The 23,413-nt window shown below is 43.8% G+C and overlaps 1 protein-coding gene across 3 annotated transcripts in view; it reads right to left on the reverse strand.

The window, feature by feature from the left end:
• The window catches only part of prkacba (protein kinase, cAMP-dependent, catalytic, beta a), a 192,863-nt gene that overhangs the window by 31,924 nt on the left and 137,526 nt on the right, over window positions 1–23,413 (reverse strand). For 2 of the 3 annotated variants that reach the window (XM_038793670.1, XM_038793668.1), the window contains exons 2-3: window positions 5,724–5,785; window positions 2,796–2,924 (exon numbers count right to left, since the gene is read on the reverse strand). In XM_038793670.1, coding sequence (XP_038649598.1) covers window positions 2,796–2,924; window positions 5,724–5,785 — 191 coding nt within the window. Of the gene's footprint in view, window positions 1–2,795; window positions 2,925–5,723; window positions 5,786–12,125; window positions 12,135–23,413 lie in introns of all 3 variants that reach the window. The other variant, XM_038793669.1, reaches the window with a different exon arrangement.

A 23,413-nucleotide genomic window follows, 5' to 3' on the forward strand; every position in this document is an offset into this window, starting at 1 on the left:
CTTGATCCTCCCACATGCAGCTTTCTAGCTCCCTTTGCTCGCTTCCATAGAATAGAACAATAGAATTCCTATAGTGCAGAAGGAGGCCATTTGGCCCATCGGGTCTGCACTGGCCCTCTGAAAGAGCACCCCACCCAGGCTCACTCTCCTGCCCTATCCCCGCAACCCCACCTAACCTGCACATCTTTGTACTGTGGGGAAAAAAAAGAAATGAAATGAAAATTGCTTATTGTCACAAGCAGGCATCAAATGAAGTTACTGTGAAAAGCCCCTAGTCGCCACATTCCGGCGTCTGTTCGGGGAGGCTGGTACGGGAATTGAACCGTGCTGCTGGCCTGCCTTGGTCTGCTTTCAAAGCCAGCGATTTAGCCTTGTGCTAAACCAGTTCCAGACAGAGGACCCGGAGGAAACCCATGCAGACACTGGGAGAAAATGCATACTCCGGAATTGAACCCGGGTCCCTGTTACTGTAAGGCAGCAGTGCTAACCAGTGTGTCGCCCCTCCCTCACTTCCTCCCTCTTACAAGTCCTTACTCACAGTGAGGATTCGAGAGGGGGAAGTAGCAGGTGAGCGGGAGGGTTGCCGTGCAGGGGTTAAATCGAAAGGGTTCGAAAATTAATTTTATTTTAAAAGTTATTTCATTAATGCATATAGGAATTTAGGAGTGTACGGTGTTTCAACGGTTTTAATTTTTTCTTCTGAAAAGATGCTTCAGAACCTTTGACAATGGGAAGTTCTGTTCTGCTCAACATTGTTTCACTTGAAGAATCACTTCTCAGGAATACAACTACAACTTTAAGGCATCACTGTTGTAAACAATTGTTTACAGCTGTTACGAATATCGAGTTCATGGTTCATGCGTTTTAGTAAATAATCTTTAGTTTTAGGAATTACAATTTAACCGCAGAAAATGGGATGAATGCAATTCATGCTTGGAGTCTTTCACACTCAAAGGTTGGGGCATGTTGCCTTAAGAGTCAGCTAGAAAGATGAGGTAATTAAGACATGGGGCTTTGGAGATTGCCAGAATACCACAAGAAACGATAGTCCCAAAGGTGAACCCATGTGTTTAATTCAGTCAGAATGGAAGAGCTAGAGCTGCAAAACAGATGGGGCTTACTTAGTCAAAGAGCTGGAGACGTCAAGCCTATAAAGCTTGCAATAGTCTGAGAGATTATTTTGGGAAGTTGAGCCAAATGAGTTTTAAAGCATTCAGTAAATGTTAAAAGACTGTAAAATCCATTCACTTCATCAGATCGAAAAACATTGTGAATGAGGGACTTAAAGGTTGGTTTGAGGACAGCCCAGATGGGTGGAGCTTAGGGAGGTTCTCGGGTTGCAATTTGTGCTGGTGTTTGCTGAGTGAGTGGCATCTTGGAACTGGCGTGCGCAGTTTGCGCTTACAGAGAAGATAGCCAAATTAAAGTTAGATAGATCTGCACGGGAAACAGAATTTATAAAAAAAAAATCATTGATCACATAGAATGTGGATGGGGCTTGATCTCAGTTGGGACCTTGTGCGGCAATGGAAGCTAGACGATTGACTAGTTTGAAGCTGGTGGGAAAATGTCTTGTTATAAAGAAAGCTAATCAGCTGCATTAGATTGGAAATGTTGAGAAGTCGCCAGAACCAGGGACTAGGGCATCCACAGTCAGGAGATGGTAAACGGTAGTTTTATTGCTGAAGCCGAGGGGAATTCTCCAGCGGATATTTATGCTCTGCAGATGTAAATCTTATTGCATCTTATAAGAGAATTCTTGGGAAGAATGAAGTGAACCTGGAGTGCATACAAACTGGAGGGTTAATTTAATCATATTTGCTTTGTTTTAGTTCTTTTATATAAAGTTTGTTTTGGTAAAAAAATGTGAATTCTTGCAGCAGTTCTTTTGATTAAAACTGGTTATTTGGCTTTCTTCTCAAGGGTCCCTAACCGGATCGGAATCCCAAATCCTTAATACGAGGAAAAACTGCTGCCTTCAGAGGGAATGACACCCACAGCTCAGTGCTCTCATGCAGGGTGAGGCTGGCTTTCTTCAGCTTTCCAGGGGGGGGGCGGGGGGGGGGGTGTTGGGAGCTGCATTTGCGAAATTGCAGCTTCTCATTCTAAAGACACGTGCACAGTTGTTTCAAAGTTGTTCTGGTGGGGTGGACTCCATTCTGTTTTATTGTGGGGTGAATTCCAGAGTCTTGGAATCAGTTCTTTTTTAAAAAAAAATCAACACTACTTCTTGAAGCAAGCCATAAGTTGTTGTTTGCACAGAATTCAAATGGTTTTGATTCACAAAGTTAATTCAAAAGTGCCTAGTTTATATATCTGCAGCTAATTGTCTGATATTGTCATACCACACACCCAAGACATCTGTGCTGGCTCAAACTTTAAAAGGAAATGGTCTTTGAAGCTTTGCTGTACATCTGACGCATCTCAAACTGACCTTTTCAGCATTGCTCTGTAGTTAAGCAGGCAAAAGACCAGAATCCAGATCTCAGAAAAGGCACTTCTGCATTAACAAATCAGTTTCATTTCTCCTTTGTGAAAATCAAAGCGCTTTGTAATGGGTCAGATCCTTCCTAGCAGCAGTTTCAGAAAGGAATGGTGCTGCTCAGTACAGTAGGAAACATAGCAAAGCTATTATTCTGTTGCCAAAATTGGCACAAACAGATCTACCTCCCCATGTCCATCAAAAAACGTGTTTTGGCACTGACATCCAAAACTGATGACTAGCATTTTAAAAACAGCCTCAATCTACTTTTCTATCTGCTTTTTGTTATTTAAGGTGCGGTTAGAATACTTACTTTCTGTTTATCCAGTATTTTCATGGCATAGTACTGTTCTGTGCCTTTATGTTTCACCAACATAACTCTTCCAAAAGAACCTGTTCCAAGTGTTTTTTGCCTTTCAAAATCATCTAGGCCTGCGGTGTTCTGAAAGATGCAAAAGAACAATTTTAGTTCCTTTCAGTGTTGTTCTGGTTCTACACTGGAGCTACCCCGCCACATCTCCGCGGCCCTGTCTCGGCCCTACCTGCAGATTTCACCAGATGGCTGCATGGCAGAGGAACAGAAAAGTCACATCACCCAGACAAAGCACATTGCCCCCAGATGTTTTCATCCCCTCAATTTTAATCACATGCCCTCTTCTTCATGAGGCTATTTAGTTCCTTGCTGGAATACAATTCACAGGGTAGATTGCTCTATTTTATCCAAACATCTTATTCACATGTAAACTCTTTTCAGTGTTGCCATATTATTTGATTGCAGAAGGCATCACGGATGAATCTGTTCCAATCTCTGCCTTGTGTTCAGAATTAAGAGAGGGAACTTAATTTGTTGCCAACACGCCATTTCAGAAAAAGCAGCCTGGAATTGGGATGTTGCTTTGCAGGATATTCATAGATGCTGCTTTGATCGGCATATTTGAGTAGATCAGCACTGAAGGCACCTAATATATTACATATAAGTTCTCTCTACCGCCAGGACTACTCTTTCAGTTTCCGTATCAGTATTCCTTGATGCCTGCAGGAGATTTTAATTGATCCCTATTAGGGAGTAGTTCTGCGCTGTAGCCTCCAGCTCTAGACTGTGGATCCACATAACAACCATTAAGTGATCCCAAAACTCAATACAGATAGAACTTGCACAGGTGGTGAAGAGATTTTCATATCAGGTTGGAATTAAAAGGTAGAATTCTGATCCATTGTGCCAGCAGTCTCCTTGTCCAGTTTATTACTGGAAGATGTCAGGGTAATTTATACAAATTAAGATACAGTGGACTAACACAAGTAAGTTAAAGAGTTGCAAATGTGGCCGGGACTCGGGTGCTTCCCTTCAGGACAATGGTAAAAGCAGTCCTGCACGGCATTCAACACTGTTTCACGGTGACAATACATAAAATAAATTAACGTCACAATCATAACATTCAGAGTACTAATTGCACACTCTAAACTGCCACCTTTGCAAAATAGATTTCACCAGCTCTGCATGCAAACTAAACATAAACAACACAACCAAAGAGGAGCAGCAAGGCAGATGAGGATGTAGAACATTTCATTGAAATCGTAAGTGCCACTACAAAAGTGATGATTAATTAATGTTGGAATATTTTGTCCACTGGTACATCAGGCAACATATATGGATGAAGGCAATAAATTAACTAGTTTAATGTTAGTGCCATCTAACTGTGGAAAAATCAGTATGAATGGCCTTCAATCGAATTGGCTTGAACCCAGAATCACGCCGTTCTTGCCCAGCGAAGTCGATTACAGCTGCAGTAGCAGTAATTGGGTTTGTCACAGCACCATTCCGGGTCTAAGAGGGAAAAATTCAGATCGCTGATTCTAATTGCTATTGGTCCATTCGGCTGAAGACTAGGCAAGCGTGGGCACTGATTAGCGGCAAAACTGGATTTGGCTTTGATGCCCTTGTTTTGTGGACCACCCAACTTATGGTCTGCTTTCTGCCTCGACTCGTGAAAAAAAGCTATTTTAGCGAGGAGGCTAGGCAACAACTAATACACATGAAATCATATCCCAGTAACAATCAACGTCGTCAGCTATAGAAAAAGAGGAAATTAGGCAAAAAAGAACCCTTAAAACCTGTAAGCATGCCTGCAAGTGATTGATGCTCTCCCCAAATATATGCTTTCCTAGCACTCAATTATAATGATCATAATCTTTATTATTGTCACAAGTAGGCTTACATTAACACTGCAGTTAAGTTATTGTGAAAATCCCTTAGTCGCCACATTCCGGCGCCTGTTCGGGCACACAGAGGGAGAATTCAGAATGTCCAATTCACCTAACAAGCACGTATTTCGGGACTTGCAGGAGGAAACCACGCAGATGGGGAGAACGTGCAGACTCCGCACAGTGACCCAAGCCGGGCATCAAACCTGGGACCCTGGCGCTGTGAAGCAACAGTGCTAACTGGCACATTCTTCACCTTGATCAAAAAAATTTATAATAATAATCGCTTGTCACAGGTAGGCTTCAATGAAGTTACATTCCGGCACCTATTCGGGGAGGCCGGTACGGGATAATGGGCCCAATGTATTTTATATATATCCCAGCAGCCAATTTTGCCTTGGGACAGGTCTTGTGTGACTCCATTAAAGTCAGTACCAAAAATATTACTTGTTTTTTTACATTTTTTTCTCTATTTTAACAATTGTTGTATTAATAACAGAATAGGAATTTACAGCAGTGGCTGAATTCTACTTTGGGTACTGTAGAAGCTGATTTGTCGGAGCATTTGCTCACGTCTAATCGTTAGTAACTGGGTTTTTAAAATAAAAGCTCCAAGTAGTGAGTTAGGATTTTTATTTCTCAAATCCTCGTAGCCAATTGCAAAGTAAAGCTGCCTTGACCCCATCAATCTGCTTTAGTCTGAATAGAGTAATATTTTTCATTATCTACAGTGCTGTCTCTTTATGCGGGGAGCATGACTGCTCATTAAACGGCAGGGACAAGAGATAGAAGGGCTGATGACAGCCCCAAACTCACTCCATGTGTGAAATGAGTTACTGTTAGAGATATTTTCATCCAAACATCTGAGAATGTTTTGATCCCATATCTCAAATGGAAGAATGGCGAGTAACACTGAAGCACCCAATTCTCCTGCATTTCCCTCACCCTGATTCCAACCTACAAGTGGTATTTAATGCCGTTCTGCACATTGTCTTTCTACATCATTATCTTTCTACAAGCATGGTAAGACAACTCATACCTGTGGTGGACTTTCCCATTTTCTTAAGAAATCTTCTTTGGCTTTGGCTAAGAACTCTTTCACTATAAAACAAAGATAGATGCATGGTTTAAAAAAAACTCTTTGTTAGAAGCCTGGTTTATGAAGACGACAATAATTACTGTATCAAGTGTATAAGTAGCACATTGTTACAAAAAAAATTAAAACCAAACCTGCTTAAAGATTACGAGATAGGAAAACTACTTATACACACGATATCAAACTACATGTTTCAACATTTCTGTTGCACAAATTTTAAGCTTCTCAGTTGAGCATTTTAATCAGAACTTGTAGCGATTGCTACTAGTTTGCAACACACAACTTTAAAAAAAAGGTAAAACAGAACCCAAAGCAGCAGCTAGGCAAGCAAGTTTTAATGTTAACAAGCTATAAAGCGATGGATTGGAAATGCAAAATGACCACAGGCAAAGACACACGATAGCTATGAAACACTGCAAACCAAAGCTGCTCATAGTCACAGAACGTTGAATTTTTGAGTTAAAATATATATATATATTTTTTTTTTTTATAAAGGTTAACCGGACCTCCACAAATCAAATCACCATTTGGAAATGATCTGTTTTAGCAAGTACCCCTACTTTTTGTTTCTGAAAGAAAATTACTTTTACAGTTTAACGACAATGAACATTTGGCAGAGTAATAATCTTTATTAGTATCACAAGTAGGCTTACATTAACACTGCAATGAAGTTACTGTGAAAAGCCCCTCGTCGCCACACTACAGCGCCTGTTTGGGTACACTGAGGGAGAATTCAGAATGGCCAATTCACCTAACGAGCATGTCTTTTGGATGTGCTTTTGAATATATGTTAATGCAATTTTGTTTCTATATGTGAATCAGGTCAGAGGTTTGCATGCTTACATGAAGTCCTCACTTTCTCAAAACGAACTGGAATCATTTTCAAATTTTAATATTGGATAAAATACAGTATGTGTTTTATTGTCATTTGTTTTGCGCTCGTCGACACCATTGCTAGTCTTTAGTTTAATTCAAATTGATATTTTTGTTTAAAGAGGCATTTCATGACTTCCGGTGGCGGCTATGAAAGAGTAAGTCGCACATTTAGTGGCTCCCGCTCGGGTCAGACTTTTGGACCGTTTCACCCCGATTTTCTACCGGACTTGAATTGTAAAACTGGTGACAGAGGCAATTATGTATTGAATTCCCACATCGGTGCATGAAGAGAAGAACTAGAAGTGCTCGTAAAGGCAGAAACAGAAAGACAGAGAAGGTTTGGGCTGAAGCTGCAGCAGGTGACAGCATGGGGGAGACAGCATGGCGGAGGACCGGACCTCTGGCTTGTCGACCCAGCGGTCAACGGAGCAGCTGATGCAACTTATTCAGGAAGGCTTTGCTCAGCAGAAACAGGACTGCCTGGACCCGATAAAAGAGTCGATCGAGCAACTGGAGCTTAGATTGGACGGCCAAGATCGGGCGATCCAGAAGGTAGAGAACGCGCTAGCTGAGCAGGCGGAATATCAAACTGCGATGCAGTTGGAGGTGGGGATGCTGAGGGACCAGCAGAAGGAGCTCCCGGAGAAGGTGGAGTTCCTAGAGAATAGGTCCCGCCGGCAGAACTTGAGAATCGTTGGGCTCCTGGAGGGGTCCAAAGGAGTGGACGCTGGGGCATACATCGCAGATATGTTTGAGATGCTCCTGGGGATGGGGCGTTCTCCCGGCCCTTGGAGGTGGAAAGGGCTAAGAGCATTCGCGATGAAGCCGCGAATGGGAGACTGCCTGCTCACCCCCCCCCCCCCCCCCCCCCCACCCCGGCTGAGGGCAATGGTGGTGAGATTCCACAGGTACTTGGATAAGGAGCTTATTCTACAGTGGGCCAAGCAGACACTGAGCTACAAGTGGGACAATAGTATCCTGCTGGTTTACCAAGACCTGAGTGTGCAGGTGGCCAGGAGAAGAGCAGGCTTCAACCAGATTAGGTCGATCCTTTTTAAGAAAAAGGTGAAGTTCGGACTGTTGTGTCCGGCCTGTCTCTGGGCCAGGCATGGGTAACAGCACTTTTATTTCGAGTCGCCCGAGGTCGCGCTGGACTTGGCGAAAATAAAGGACTGTGGAACTTTGCTGCAACGTTCATGGCTTTTTTTTTTGTTTTTCTGTTCTTTTAAAAAAGTTTCTTGTTTTTTGTTTTCTGGAAGCTGTTTGTAATGCCTTCTTTATTGATTTGGGACCAGCGGCAGAGCTGAGTGAGTTAAGGTTTTCATTTGCACTGTTGGGGGTTGGAGGTGTGCTTGTTTAGATCTTGGTGTTTTTCTGTCAGGCAATTGTGTGGGGATTTTGATGTTGGAGTATGTTTGAATGAGCCGGGGGGGGGGGGGGGTGTGTGTGTGTGTGTGTGTGTGTGGCTGGTACGGGAATTGAACAGTGCTACTGGCCTGCCTTGGTCTACTTTAAAAGCCAGCGATTTAACCCTGTGCTGAACCAGCCCCCAAGGGCAGACATGGTAATGTTGCAGGAGACACACCTTAGGGTAACTGACCAGGTTAGATTGAAGAAAGGCTGGGTCAGTTAGGTCTTTCACTTGGGACTAGACTCAAAGACTAGAGGGGTCGCGATCCTGATCAATAAGTGGGTAGTGTTTGAGGTGGGTAGAATAGTCTCGGATGTGGGAGGGCGATACATTATGATCAGTGGGAAACTGGAGGGGGTGCAGGTGGTAATAGTAAATGTGTATGCGCCAAATTGAGATGATGTGGAGTTTATAAAGAGGATGCTGGGGAAGATACCGGACCTGGACTCGCACAGGTTGGTCATGGGAGGGGACTTCAACACAGTTGCTGACCCTGGCTTCGACTGGTCAAGCTTGAAAACAGGCAGGGTGCCAGCAATGGCAAAGGAACTAAAAGGGTTCATGAAGCAGATGGGGGGGGGGGGGGGGGGGGGGGAGATGGATCCATGGAGATTTGGGCGGTCAAGGGTGAAGGAGATCTCCTACTCACACGTGCATAAAGTGTATTCCGGGATTGATTTCTTTATTTTGGGCAGGGCCTTACTGGCAGGGGTGGTGGACACGGGGTACTCGGCGATCACAATCTCAGACCATGCTCCGCACTGTGTTGACCTGCAGGTTAGTAAAGACAGGGCCCGCACTGGAGGTTAGATGTGGGACTTTTGGCTGACGAACGGGTGTGCGAGTGGCTGAGGAAATGGATTCAGAGCTACCTGCAGGTCAACGACACGGGGGAAATTTCAGCAGCAGTGGTCTGGGAATCACTGAAGGCGGTGGTCAGAGGGGAGCGGATCTCGATACGGGCCCATCGGGAGAAGGTGGACTGGGCAGAGACGGACCGACTGGTAAAGGAGATACTACAGATCGATAGGAGGTATGCGGAGACCCCAGAGGCAGGGCTTTTAAGGGAATGACGGAGGCTACAGGTGGAGTTCGGCTTGTTAATCATAGGGAGGGCAGTGGAGCAGCTGAGAAAGGCGAGGGGGGTGATCTATGAGTATGGAGAGAAGGCCAGCAGAATGATTGCACAGCAGCTTATAAAGAGGGAGGCAGCCAGGGAGATAGAGAAAGTAAATGATGGAGATGGGTCAGCAGGGGTGATAAGGCATTTAGGGATTTCTACAGTAAGCTATATAGGTCGGAACCCACTATGGGGCCGGAGGGGATAAGGCACTTCTTGGAGGGACTAAATTTCGCAAAGGTGGACGGGGAGCTGGTAGAAGGGCTGCGGGGCCCCGATCGGGATGGAAGAGATAGTGGAAGGTCTGAAGGCTATGTAGTCGGGTAAAGCCCCGGGGCCAGACGGGTACCCGGTGGAGTTTTATAAAAAGTTATCTGGGATATTGAGGCCGGTGTTGATCAGAATGTCCAATGAGGCAAGGGAAAGAAGTGCTGCCCCCGACAATGTCACAGGCCACGATTTCGCTGATTCTGAAGCAGGACAAGAACCCGGAGCTGTGTGGGTCCTACAGGCTGATATCACTGTTGAATGTGGATGCCAAATTGCTGGTCAGAATTTTGTCCTCCAGGATTGAGGATTGTGTTCCGGACGTTATTGGGAAAGACTAGACAGGATTTGTTAAGGGGAGGCAGTTGGTGGCCAATGTAAGAAAGTTGTTAAACGTGATCATGATCAAGGTAGGGAGATGGAGGCAGTGATCGCAATGGATGCAGAAAAGGCTTTTGATTGGGTAGAATGGGATTATCTGTGGGAGGTACTGGGACGGTTCGGATTTGGGCAGGGCTTTATTGACTGGGTCAGGTCTGTATCAGGCTCCTGTGGCAAGCGTACAGACGAATACAGACATCGGACTATTTTAGACTGCACCGGGGGACGAGACACTTGTTCGCGCTAACTATAGAGCTGTTGGCAATTGCACCGAGAGCCTCAAGGGGTTGGAAGTGGCTGGGGGTGGGGGGTTGGAGCACAGAGTCTTGCTCTACGCAGTCGACCTGCTTCTGTATGTATCGGACCCAATAGAGGGGATGGAAGAAATCATGATGATTCTGGGGGAATTTGGCCGGTTTTCGGGGTACAAGCTAAATATGGGGAAAAGTGAGATGTTTGTGGTCCAGGCGAGGGGACAGGAGAGGCGATTGGGGGAGCTGCCGTTTAGATTAGTAGGGGGAAGCTTTAGGCACCTAGGCATTCAAGTGGCGTGGGAATGGGACCGGCTGCATAAATTAAATCTGGCCCGACTAGTAGACCAAATGAAGGACGATTTTCAGAGGTGGGACGCGCTTCCATTGTCACTGGCTGGGAGGGTGCAGACGGTGAAGATGACGGTTGTCCTGAGATTCCTGTTCGTGTTTCAATGTCTCCCCATCTTTAGTCTGCGGACCTTTTTTAAACGGGTCAACAAAGTGATCACTGGCTTTGTTTGGGCGGGCAAGACCCCCTCCGAGTAAGGAAGGTAATGCTTGAGTGGAGTTGGGGAGAGGGCGGGCTGGCGCTGACAAATTTTAGTATCTATTACTGGGCAGCAAATATAGCCATGATCAGAAAGTTGGTGGAGGGATGAGGTCGGTATGGGAGCGTATAGAGGTGGCTTTATGCAAGGGCACCAGTCTGGGGGCGTTGGTAACTGCACCTCTGCTGTTCCCGCCGGCATGGCACTCCACCAGCCCTGTGGTGGTGGCGGTCCTGAGAGTCTGGGGCCAATGGAGGAGGCATGTGGGAGCAGAGGGAGCATCGATCTGGTCCCCAATCTGTAATAATCACCGGTTTCCCCCGGGAAGTATGGATTGGGGGGGGGGGGGGGGGGGGCGGGGCGTTCCGGATATGGCGGAGAGCAGCGATTGAGAGGATGGGGGGATATGCTTATAGAGGGGAGCTTTCCGAGAATGAGGCCGCTGGAGGAGAAGTTTGCATTGGCGAGGGGAAACAAATTCAGGTATCTGCAGGTGCGGGACTTCCTACATAAACAGGTGTCAACGGTCCCGCTCCTACCGTAAAGGGGGATTCAGGACAGGGTAGTTTCCAGAGGGCGGGTCGGAAAAGGGAGCGTCTCTGACATTTACAAGGAACTTATGGGGTCAGAGGAGACGCAGACTGAGGATCTGAAGCGCAAGTGGGAGGAGGAGCTGGGTGGAGAGGTAGAGGATGGTCTCTGGGCGGATGCGTTGAGTAGAGTCAATGCTTCCGCAACATGTGCCAGGCTCAGCCTGATACAATTCAAGGTCATTCACTGGGCTCACATGACAGTGGCCCGGATGAGCAGATTCTTTGGGGTGGAAGACAGGTTTGCAAAATTTGCGGAAGGACCAGCGAACCATGTCCACATGTTCTTGAAATGCCTGAAACTTAGGTGTTTGCAGATGTCATGTCCACGGTGTTAAAAACAAGGGTGGCACTGAGTCCAGAGGTGGCGATTTTCCGGGTGTCGGAAGACCTGGGAATCCAGGAGAGAGGGGCAGACGTTCTGGCCTTTGATACCCTGGTAGCCCGGAGACGGATACGATTAGCCGAGAGGGACTCAAAGCCCCTGAAGTCGGAGGCCTGGCTATCGGACATGGCTAGCTTTCTTTGTTTGGAGAAAATCAAGTTTGCCTTGAGAGGGTCAGTGTTAGGGTTCACCCGGAGGTGCCACCGTTCATCGACTTCTTCACGGAAAATTAATCGTCAGCAGAATGGAGGGGGGGGTTAGTTCAGCTTAGAGTCGGGGGTTAATAAAGGTGGGATCTGTAAGGGAGGGAGACAGCTTTTGCACTATGTAGTTTCATGTACATTGTTTATTTTGTTGCTGTTATAATACCAAAAATACCTCAATAAAATGTTTATTAAAAAAAAGGCATTTCATTCAAAACTACTTTTGTTGTGCATGATAATTTGAACTTCTTTTCCCGAAAAAAATTGACTTTCTGTGACTTTGGGCTTCCTTAGGAAATAACGCGCATACCAAAGGTCTCTACAGTTCATCAAGGGTTTTCAGGACAATTCACCCCAAGTAACCAAAGGGATGAGATGACGAGAAGAAAAAGAGAGAAAAAAGTGCATGAATTTAACCACAGTAGAAAGGATGAATTACAAATACAACACAGAGTACATTTCACACTACCAAAATTAAGATCATCATTTAAACTTTTGCTACACTTAAATTAGTAAATCACCATAGCCAACAAGGGAGTGGAAAAAAGTTCATGAATTTAACCAAAGTAGAATTGGGGAATAAAGTTCTAATTTTCATAATTGCTGGAGAACCAATTAATCTCTGGCGCATTATCCTAGTTATATATAGTTCCTGAAACGGAACTCCTAGCCTTTATGGGCTGTTTGTTATTTGCTCTCGACGTTCTCAGGATAGCCACCTTCACTTTAAGAGTGTCTGGGTGACGGATTGGTACAGTGGCTAGCTCATTCAATCAACGCTCATTTAGCCAACACTTGTGATTGCTTCAAGGTGGAAGTATAAACCAGCTGCATTCGGAAGAAGGGAGAACTAGCGCTGCTGAAAACTATCTGATCATCATGAACAAATAGATTTTAGCCTAGAAAATGTGCGCGCACGTGCTCCTGGTGCTCAAGCCTACAGAGAGCTGGAAGAGCCTCAAATCTGAATTGGAAGAATAATGGGGAGAAGCAAAAATATTTGTCCAACGGTCAGAAATATTTGTCCAAATTTGCAGCACTTCCCACCTTATGCATCACCCAGTTCCCCAAAATCCCACCTATTGGAGTGAACCAAATCGAGGCAGCTCCACAGTGTTAATTCCCAGGAGAACAATTTTTCCACTCCTGCACTAAAGTTACAAATGGAATTCCAGAAAAATAACACCTGCACAAATAAACACCACAAAAAGAAGAAAACTTATGCAACACCAAACACAAGACTTTTGCAGGGTACTTTCACGGCAGGTTCAGCAGCAGAAGCAGACTGATACTTCACTTCAATTCACAGCGGTACAACAGATTTGAAATAGTTGTGTTGCATTTTCAATTTTTACATGCTGATCATGGCATTTTCCGTCGTCTCATTTTCTTTTACTTATCAAGCATAAATCTATATTTGGGTTCAGAGCAGGTTTGTCCTAACAAATTAGAAATTGCCGCTTAAGCATTGAACTTAAGCATTGCCGGAAAAAAAAGGGACATACTGTCAAAGTTTTTTTGTCTTGCACTGATCAGAACAGGCACAAGAATGCCAAATCTCGAGAACAACAAGTTGATTGGCAAGTGGACTCAGATTGGTTGTGGGGTTGCCATGGAGACTGTACCAGGGAACAGTTATTCCAAGCTTTTGTTTAAAGTCAAAACAAAAAGGTAGGCTGACTCCAGTCAAGGTCTTGTCACCCATGCTTTTGTTTAATTAAAAAGGCGCAATACCTAGACATATTCTTTCTATTTGCAGAGGAGGTCCCTGCATATGAATCTATGTAACTTCTGGCAAGATGAGTGAGCAGCTATGCATTTCCCATGGCAATGCACCTCCAGCGTCGACTTGCATTTTTTCAATTTTGACCTGCATTTTTTGAATTTAAACAAGGTCTGGGGGAGTAATTGCTCCTTGATGATTTCCCCATGGCAAAAATCTCAACCAAGGTTCACTTGCTGACCAATCAGTACCCTTTTTTTTTTAAACACAGTATAAATTATCTTTCCCTTTGAAATTTGGTATTCTTGTCCTGATGCATGCAAGACAAAAGCTTCAACATCTCTTTTTCAGGAATACTCAAATCCAAAGTTTTTCATTCCATCAAATCTCCCCCCCCCCCCAAACAATGAAGTACTCAACTGAAAACGTGGTTAAGTTTACAGGCATTAATAATAAATGGAAAGATTAAAACATCAACTTCACTGAAACTTAAATAATCACTTTTGAAAAATCTATATAAACCATAGACTGAAGAGGCTACCAATGAAAGGTAAATTTTAAAAGATTATAAAGCTAGATAACATTGTAACAGTCAGCTGAAATAGAAATACATTCATTATACTGTATTTGCATATTTCAGATAAAATGTCAAAATCGTCAAATAGAAGTTTATGTATTTTGGGTCTGCACATTTTAATACCTATTGCCATTCATCATTTTTTCATCGGGCAAACCCTATCAGCAATCACCAGTAGAGATGCTGACAAATCAAGTTAAATTAATTGGTTCAGTTGTGTGTAGAATTATGTAAGTATCTGATTGCCTATCAGGCCACCCAAGATGATCTTGCGTCAAGAAAGCTTGAAGATTCTTTGGGGTACCTTGGTAAGCTATTCAAATATTTTCCCACTGGTTTTTTGAACATACTCAATTGCAATACTGGATGGGTTCGGAGAAAGCCTGCATCCTCTGAAGATGGATGGTTCTTTAGTCAGTATTTGACTCCACATAATCCGACAGCAACATAAGTGTTCAGTCAAGATGCTAAGTTTTGAGGACAGTATCTAAGCTCTTGCAATGACAATATTAAGCAACTGTGCAGATGTTGAATTTAAAATGAGGAATTTTGCTTTGGGTTTTAAACCTTTAGACAACCAGCCAACACAAACATGCATTTTCTTAGAGCTCGGTAAATACTATTAGGAGACATGAAGGTATTAACTGGAAGTTATTACCCGCTGATACAGTTTTACCTGACTTGTTTTGCCTACTTTAGAAATTGTTCTTGTGCTTCATGTTAGCTGTTTACTAGACCATTTATATGTGCTGACAACATAGCCTCTTAGCCTTTCCATGGAAGTATCTAGCTAAATGATAGGTTAGTGAATTCACAGGTTTGGCCCCTCATGTATGTTCTTGGAAAAGCGTTATCCAATGATTTCCAATTCCCTGTTCTTTCCCAAAGGAATCCTTTCCCAAAGGAATCTATCCCCAACCCTCCATTCCAAATCATAACTTGCTGCATTAAAAAAAAACTAATTTCCCCTCTAGATACTTAAATCTGTGTCCTTTGGTTACCGACCCACTGGCCACTGGAAACAGAACCCATCGTGGCTATGCATATCGTTATAAAAACTAACAACCATCTATGAAAGTTGCTGATAGTAGAGAAATCATATGAACTTGTTTCAATCAAAAGTGCACCAAAAGCATACAGAGCGAACTCCAAACCTTTCTCTTTGTCCAAGGACGGAATGCCAACCCAACAATTAGCGTTCAATACTCCACTTTCAAGTTCACTCACATCATAGGAGGTAGTAAATTACCGTGAAGTCTGATGCTTTTCAAAAGGGACATTTACATTTCCAGTGAATGACTGGGAGGGTCACAAGATTGCCAGTTTTAAGACTTTTATTTAAAACTAAAAGCAACATTGTTTAACCACAGTTCAATTGGTGGATAATACTGTATACTGCAGAAAGTTCTCCCAGATTAACTTTTAACACATCTGACAATCATGTCCATGGCTATATATTACTCTGTTCCTCAAGGGGACACTTTATTCGCTTGGAACCAGTTCAACATTATTTTGTGCTCCTGATGGCCTGTTTCATTGTTTTCCTTTCCCAACAGGTAACCTTGAAACCTAGGACTGATTTTCACAATTAGAGTTATCCAGGAGATTCCTCCCCCTAGCCAAAGTTAGGCAAATCGTCTAGGTTCATTTAAATCCCCACAAACTTGGGTGTTAAAATTGAAATCTTTTTTGTTTCTTCCCAGTTATGATCACAGAACATACAGTGCAGAAGGAGGCCATTCAGCCCATCGAGTCTGCACCGACCCACTTAAACCCTCACCTCCACCATATCCCTGTCACCCAATAACCCCATCTAACCTTTTTGGTCACTAAGGGCAATTTATCATGGCCAATCCACCTAACCTGCACGTCTTTGGACTGAGAGGGGAAACCGGAGCACCTGGAAGAAACCCATGCAGACACGGGGAGAATGTGCAGACTCCACACAGGCAGTGACTCAGCAGGGACTCGAACCTGGGACCCTGGCGCTGTGAAGCCACAGTGCTAATCATTTGTGCTACCGTGCTGCCCGGTACTCTTTCTATTTTTAACCTGTGTGTCACAGATTTGACATTGAATTCACCGGTGTTAACTCACTATCCTTTGCTTAGTTTTGAATCTTGAAATCTCATCAGTTCAGAAGATAGACTGTTGGTGCCCATCATTCATTAAGATCCCAGATGTCCTGTTTCCCTTATCACTCCATTATTACCCAACACCTTCTAGCAACTTAAAGGCAGCATTTTTTTTTTAACTGAAGGGTGCAGGAAAATGTTTAACACTGGGAAAACTGCAAGATGCATTGCACCAGCAAGTTTTGATCCAATCATTTTGGGGCACTGACTAATCATAGCAATCAATCGCTATCAATAAATCGGCAAAAGACTCCGAAATGACCAAGAAAACCACAATGGTACAGAGCTTTGGCGTCAGAGGCCTAAAGTTAGTATCCTTTGAAGTGACACTAAACATGACGTATCTCAAATTATTCAAATGCAGTCCATCCTAAAATGTCAGAACTGCAGTCTCCAATTTGCTTGGGTCTCTGTCACACTTTTGTTCATCACAATAAGTGGTTAATGCCATTTGAATTTATTTCTTAAAATGGAAATGGCCCCGAGGCCAATGTTTGGAGCTAAGGCAGGAACACATGATGTAGGCAGACACCAACAAGAGATAGGTTTGGTTATTGTATACACAAGCAAATACTCAGGATGCCGGAAATCTAAAATAAAAACAGAAAACACTGGGAGTTGCTCAAGTCAGGCAGCAACTGAGGAGAAAAAAGAGTCAGGTTGATGACCTTTCGAGACCTGAAACGTCAACTGTGTTTCACTCTTCCCAGTTACTGTCTGACCAGCGGAGTGTGTTTCTTGCATTTTCTGTTTTTATGTCCCATATATTATTCTGCAGTGGATAAATACACCCTCCCAGAGACAGAATACCAGAGTAACAGCTGTTACCAGTTACAGCAGTGTAAGTCAAGTTAACGTGGCAGCGCTGAGGCATCGCCAGAGAGCCAGCAGTATCATCCGCAGCAGCATGCACAAACACTGGCGCTGGAGAGACACTCCTTCAACGTTGCCTATCAACAGTTGCTTGAGTCTGCCTACATAGACAAGCCACTCTTGTTTCCCACTCACTGATCTGGACAGGTTCCTTTCACAGCCATCAGTAGAGTACTTCACCAACTATAATTACTTCAGCACCAAAATAAATCACATATCCCCAATTATAAATGTTTATTAAACAATTTGCATGTGGTGTCTACCTTATTAAGTATATTAAATTAATGGAAATTACCTCTAAAATTAAGATGATGGACACGGGCATTAGAAAAAGATTCTTGGAACCAAGTGACTCAGCAATCAATTGTAGCTCATGATGTGGTATCAAGCCAAGCAGACAAGGTGAAGTTTGATACTTCATTTATGCAGAGCCAGCTGACCGAAGTCATGGTATTAGTAAATTAATACAACAGCATCATCCTGGAGGTGGGGAGGAAGAAAAAGACTGCAGGTCGCTTTAATGCCAATTATTATTTGATAACTCCTTCCTCAAGCGTTTGAATGTGTGGCTGTTGGACAAGAATTTCTTGCGCTCTCAGCTTCACTTTATTTAGTTCCAGTTTCATTATATTACGGCAGAATTAGAATTTAAGTTATTAAAAATAAAATAACTCTTCTTAGAACAATGCTACTGTGTGATTTGGTGGATGGGTGCCAACAAGGCTATCTACACATAAATTCAAAAATTAGTGACACACGCATTTACACTGTTGCGAAGGGCATGCCATATTTTGCACTATGTCCATTTCAACTGCTAAGACAATCCAGCAGTATAACTACAGATTGCCCTTGCAAGGTTTAGTTACATCTATGGAAACAATTTGGAGCCCTTTAACACTAGGGTGAAGTACTGCTTGTTAAAGGTTTGACACAGTAATTGTACAGATGGAAGCAATTTGAATTGGGGAACAAGGCAGAGATTAGAATTGCAGGGATTCTTCCCTACAATTGTAGCATATCTGTTTGAAAAGTGATAATGCTGGAAATATATTCATCTGCAAACTTATTCGCTATCAACTCCAAGAACAGAAAATCACCTTTTAAATCCAGACTCTGTCCATAATTTGAAAGAGGAATTATAATATCACTACAGATTGCTTGGGTGCCTAATTGATTTCCACTTAATACAGCTTTTCAGAAACATCTGTACAATTTATTATGCGCCACTATAAAACCATCTCCACAATAATGAGAAAAAATGCTGGAAGACCTCAGCAGGCCTGGCAGCATCTGTGGAGAGGGAAAATATAGTTAGTGTTGAATCCGTATGTCTCCTATTCAGCGCTAAAGAGAGGGTGAAATGTAATGGATCATTCATTGTATTAGAAGGGATGTAGCAGCTGGAGCAGCGTAAAAAGTTAGTGATTGGTGGGAGCTAGGGGAGATTGGAAGAAAGATGTGTAGGTCACGGGATAGAGGAAATGTTAACGGCAGGAGAAGGTGCTGTAGTTGCATCAAAGTAAGGTATCGGAACGTGTTAATAGGTGAATAAAGGCTGGTGCTCAGTGAAAGCAAAACACAAGAACAAATGAGAGATGGCGGAGGGAGGTGTTGCATTGCGACTAAAAATGTTTTCATATAAAATAAGATTTTAAAAGGGGAAATGAAATGAAAATCGTTTATTGTCACAAGTAGGCTTCAAATGAAGTTACTGTGAAAAGCCCCTCGTCGCCACATTCCGGCGCCTGCTCGCAGAGGCTGGTGCGGGAATTGAACCGTGCTGCTGGCCTGCCTAGGTCTGCTTTCAAAGCCAACTATTTAGCCCTGTGCTAAACCAGCACCTGACAGAAAGATCACTGTCTAAAGTTGTCTAACTCAATGTTGAGTCCTGAGGACTGTAATGAGCCTAAAGTTTGCAGTGGGCTTCACTGGAGCATTGCAGCAGGCCAAGCGGCCTGTGGGCACAAGAGCAAGGTGCCGAGTTAAAATGGCAAGCAGCAGGAAAGTTGGGGTCATGGTTGTGCGCTGAGTAACAACCAGTAAAGGTGTTCTGCAAAGCGATCACCCAGTCAGAGTTTAGTCTCCGCAATGTCGAGGTGACCGCATTAGGAGTAGCGAATACAGTAGACCAAATTGAAGGCAGGGCAAGTGAAACTGTGCTCATCCTGAAAGGAGTGCTTGGGGCCTTGAATGATGAAGAACAAGGAGGTAAAAGGGCCGATGTTGCACTGTCTGTGATTTCATAGGAATGAGATGAGGAGTTGGTGGTGATCAAGGAGTGCACCAGAGTGCCACGGAGGGAGCAGTCCCTACGGAATGCTGACATGGGGTGAGGGGAAGATGCATTCCATGGTGACATTGTTTGAATGCAGAGGCTGGTGAGGTGAAAAGTGAGGGCATGGGGAACCCCATCAGAACCTGGTTTGAGTGCCTTGTCACCACGGGGGTGGTAGCCTAGTTAATAAAAAGGGCAGACATATCAGAAGTGCCATTTTCGAAGGTGGCATCTGATATATGAAGTGTTAAACTGACCAGTTAAAGAATAAATAAATAATCAAAATCAAACTTGTATGTTTAAATGAAATTACACCAGTCGATACCACATAGAAAAAGGGACACTGACAGCACCTTGGCCAAACAGACTGGAAAGACTCCCAAGTTAATAGCAAATTACTGCAGATGCTGGAAGTGAGGGCTTAACTGGGTCGGTGCAGACTCGGTGGCAAATAGCCTCCTTCTGCACTGTATGTTCTATGTTCTATGATAGTGGCACATTAAGAGGACAGCATGGTGGCAAAGTGGTTAGCACTGCTGCCTCACAGCTCCTGGGATCCGGGTTCAATTCTGGCCTTCGGTGTATGCGCGGGTTTCCTCCGGGTGCTCCCATTTCCTCCCACAGTCCAAAGATGTGCAGGTTAGGTGGATTAGCCATGCTAAATGCCCCTTAGTGTCTAAAAGTCAGGTGGGGGTACTGGGTTACGGGGAGAGGGTGGAGGTGTGGGCTTATGTAGGGTGCTCTTTCCAAGGACTGGTGTAGACTCGATGAGCTAAATGACCTCCTTTTGCACTGTAAATTCTATGAAGAGATCAGAATGTCTTAATGGCAAAACAGAGGTAAGCAGCATGTTAAAGGACAACTTGAAACAGGGAACAGATGACCCTAGTGGGGTGGGTGGGGGGGAAGACAATAGTGAAGGAAAAATGGATTGATGGAAGAAATGAAAGTAAATGATAGCAATAACAATAGGGTGAAGGTGGAGGAGAGAGGTCACAGTGTGAAGTTGTTGAATGCAATGTTAAGTTCAGACGGTTGTGACGCGTCATCGGAAGATGGAATGCTGTTCCTCCAGTTTGCGTTGGAAAGATTCCAACCTTGATTCCTAGCTAATTCAGCTGATCTCCCTCATAGAACAAGATTGGTGGGTGGAACGTGGAGGCAATTGCAACTGACCTCCGCAGCTGAGAGAGGAGACAAAAATGGTTTGACTTCCCACTCGAGGAATATTGTGTGGACAGATAAGCACAAGAGCAGGCTTGGCTGTGACGGTCTCCATGATCAAAAAGCCTGTCAACACACTGTGCCAAGGTTCATGTGTGAGGCCAGTGACTCAAATAAGTAGTGATGACTTCAATATCAACAAGCATTCAGAAACTGAAGAATTCTTTATAAAGCTAGTAGTTTCCAGTGCAACTGACTGATCTTGGTACTTCCTCAGCCATGAATAAAAAAAGGTCAAACTCTTCAACGCAAGACTGTCTGAAATGGAAACTTTAAGTCCAAGAGCTAGGTTTAGGTGCAATTGTATTTTTCTATGTGGGATTTATTAGCTGTAATGCAGTTATACTGCAGTTACTCAGGTGAATCACTGCCTGGTAGACTGTGATCTTTGTTCTGAGTATTACAATCCCAGACCAGACCCCAACAGTGTCTAGGATACGGGACAAAAACCTCAATATTTAATTTTAAAAGACTGAGGAAAGGATACCTCGCTCCAGGAATTTCACACAAAATAGAGATAAGGTATACTAAAACAAACTTTATTACTAAACCACTATCAGAATATCTTTATCACACAAGAAAATAGCTTACAATTGCCCCTTAAACAATGCTAATCAATACAGTGACACAATAAAACTGCTATCTTTATTTCCACTCAAAACAAAAAGAAAATCTCAGATTCCAACCCACTTTTAAATTACAGCTGTGAAGCATTTATGCTAACCACCATGCTACCCTGCTGCCCTACTTCTTCTACCTTTTTCATCTATGTATGTTACAGACAGGTGCTCCAGAAAACACTCCAAAGAGGAGATCCAACTCCTTGGGCAGTGCTTTTATACAACCTTAAATTTAGCTCAAATTGATAGCAACCATTCCTGAAGTAGTCAATTAATACGGTTCAGGCTTTAACTGCCAAAAAGTATGGCAGAATCTTACAGCCAGTTTTAAGCTGCGTGCGTAATAGAAAACAAGCATTCTTTCTTGCATCATAATTCTTTCCTGCCAATTATAGAAGCAATCTGCCTCACAGCTCCAGCGCCCCAAGTTCAATTCAGGCCTCGGGTGACTGTGTGGAGTTTGCACTTTCTCCCCGTGTCTGCATTGATTTCCTCCGGGTGCTCCAGTTTCGTCCCACAGACCAAAGATGTACAGGTTGTCACATTAAATTGCCCCTTCGTTAGGTTGGGTTACCGGGATGGGGTGGAGCCTGGGCTTGAGTAGGGTGGTGTTCTTTTCAAGGGCTGATGCAGGCTCGATGGGCCAAAAGGCCTTCTTCTGCACTGTAAATTCTATGATTCTATGATCTGCCCTCACTAACTCTCTTCAAAGGGTTGCAGCAAATTCTAAGTGGAAATTTAAATAACAGATTGTCAAATTAAAAAGTCAATCAAAAAGCGCCGGAATGTGGCGACTGAGGGCTTTTCACAGCAACTTCATGTGAAGCCTACTTGTGACAATAAGCGATTTTCATTTCATTTCATGTTTGAACAAATCAGAATGTGTAACGGAATTGAGTGGTTTGGTCCTGCCTACAACAAACTAAATACATTTCTCCACAAAATACATAAAAAAATGAAATTGAACAGGGTTTTAATTATTTATACAAGTCAGAATTAAAACTTTGGCCAGAATAACCTTTTGAGAAGAATGTACTAAATTAGAGTTACAATTGGAGTTACCTCTCTCGACTCAGTTTCGAGGTCCCCACCTGCTTCAAGAAGACCGTATCATACCGGTGCCAAAGAAGAACCAGCCAACGGGCCTCAACGACTACCGTTTACATCGTTCATTAGAAAGTGCTTCGAAAGGTTGGTCGTGAGACACATCAACTCCATACGCCCAGAACGCCTTGATCCACTGCAATTCACATGCCACCACAACCAAGCCACATAAGACGCTATCTCCTTAGCTACACTCATCCTTGGAGGATCGCGACAACAAGGACTCCTACGTCAGACTCCCTGTTCATTGACATCAGCTCCGCCTTAAACACCATAATCCCAGCCAAGCTCATAACAAAACTCCAAAACCTAGGACTTGGCTCCTCTCTCTGCAACTGGATCCTCGACTTCCCAACACATAGGCTACAATCAGCAAGGATAAACAAAACACCTCCTCCTCAAAACCGGGGCCCAGCACGGCTGCATACTTAGCCCCCTACTATACTCCCTATACACACACGACTATGTGGCAAAATACGGCTCATACTTCATCCGAAAGTTTGCTATTGACACAACCATAGCGGAATGGTGTAACAAAAACAATCTCTTTCAACGTCAGCAAAACTAAAGAGGTGGTCATTGACTTCAAGAAGCAAAGTATCGTACATACCCCTGTCTGCATCAATGCTGTTAAGGTGGAGATGATCGACAGCTTCAAATTCCTTGGTCTGCCCAACACCAACAATCTGTCCTGGTCCACCCACATCGCACTATGACCAGGAAAGCACAACAGCGCCTACACTTCCTCAGGAAACTAAGGAAATTCGCAATGTCCACATTCACTCTTACCAATTTTTACAGATGCACGATAGAAAGCATCCTATCTGGCAGCATCACAGCTTGAATGGACTGGGCTGTGATCACAACTCTGGTTTCTTGTGGTCTTGGGCCAAGACCACAAGAAACCAGAGTTGTGATCACAGCCCAGTCCATTATGTGAATCTGCCTCCCATCCATTGACTGTCTACCCACCTCCCGCTGCCTTGGGAAAGCAGGCAGCATAATTAAAGGCCACTCCCACCCAGGATATTCTCTCTTCCAACTTCTTCCATCGCGCAGGAGATACA

The sequence above is a fragment of the Scyliorhinus canicula genome, chromosome 4, assembly GCF_902713615.1.
Source record: "Scyliorhinus canicula chromosome 4, sScyCan1.1, whole genome shotgun sequence".
In the NCBI taxonomy this organism is placed as follows: Eukaryota; Metazoa; Chordata; class Chondrichthyes; order Carcharhiniformes; family Scyliorhinidae; genus Scyliorhinus; species Scyliorhinus canicula.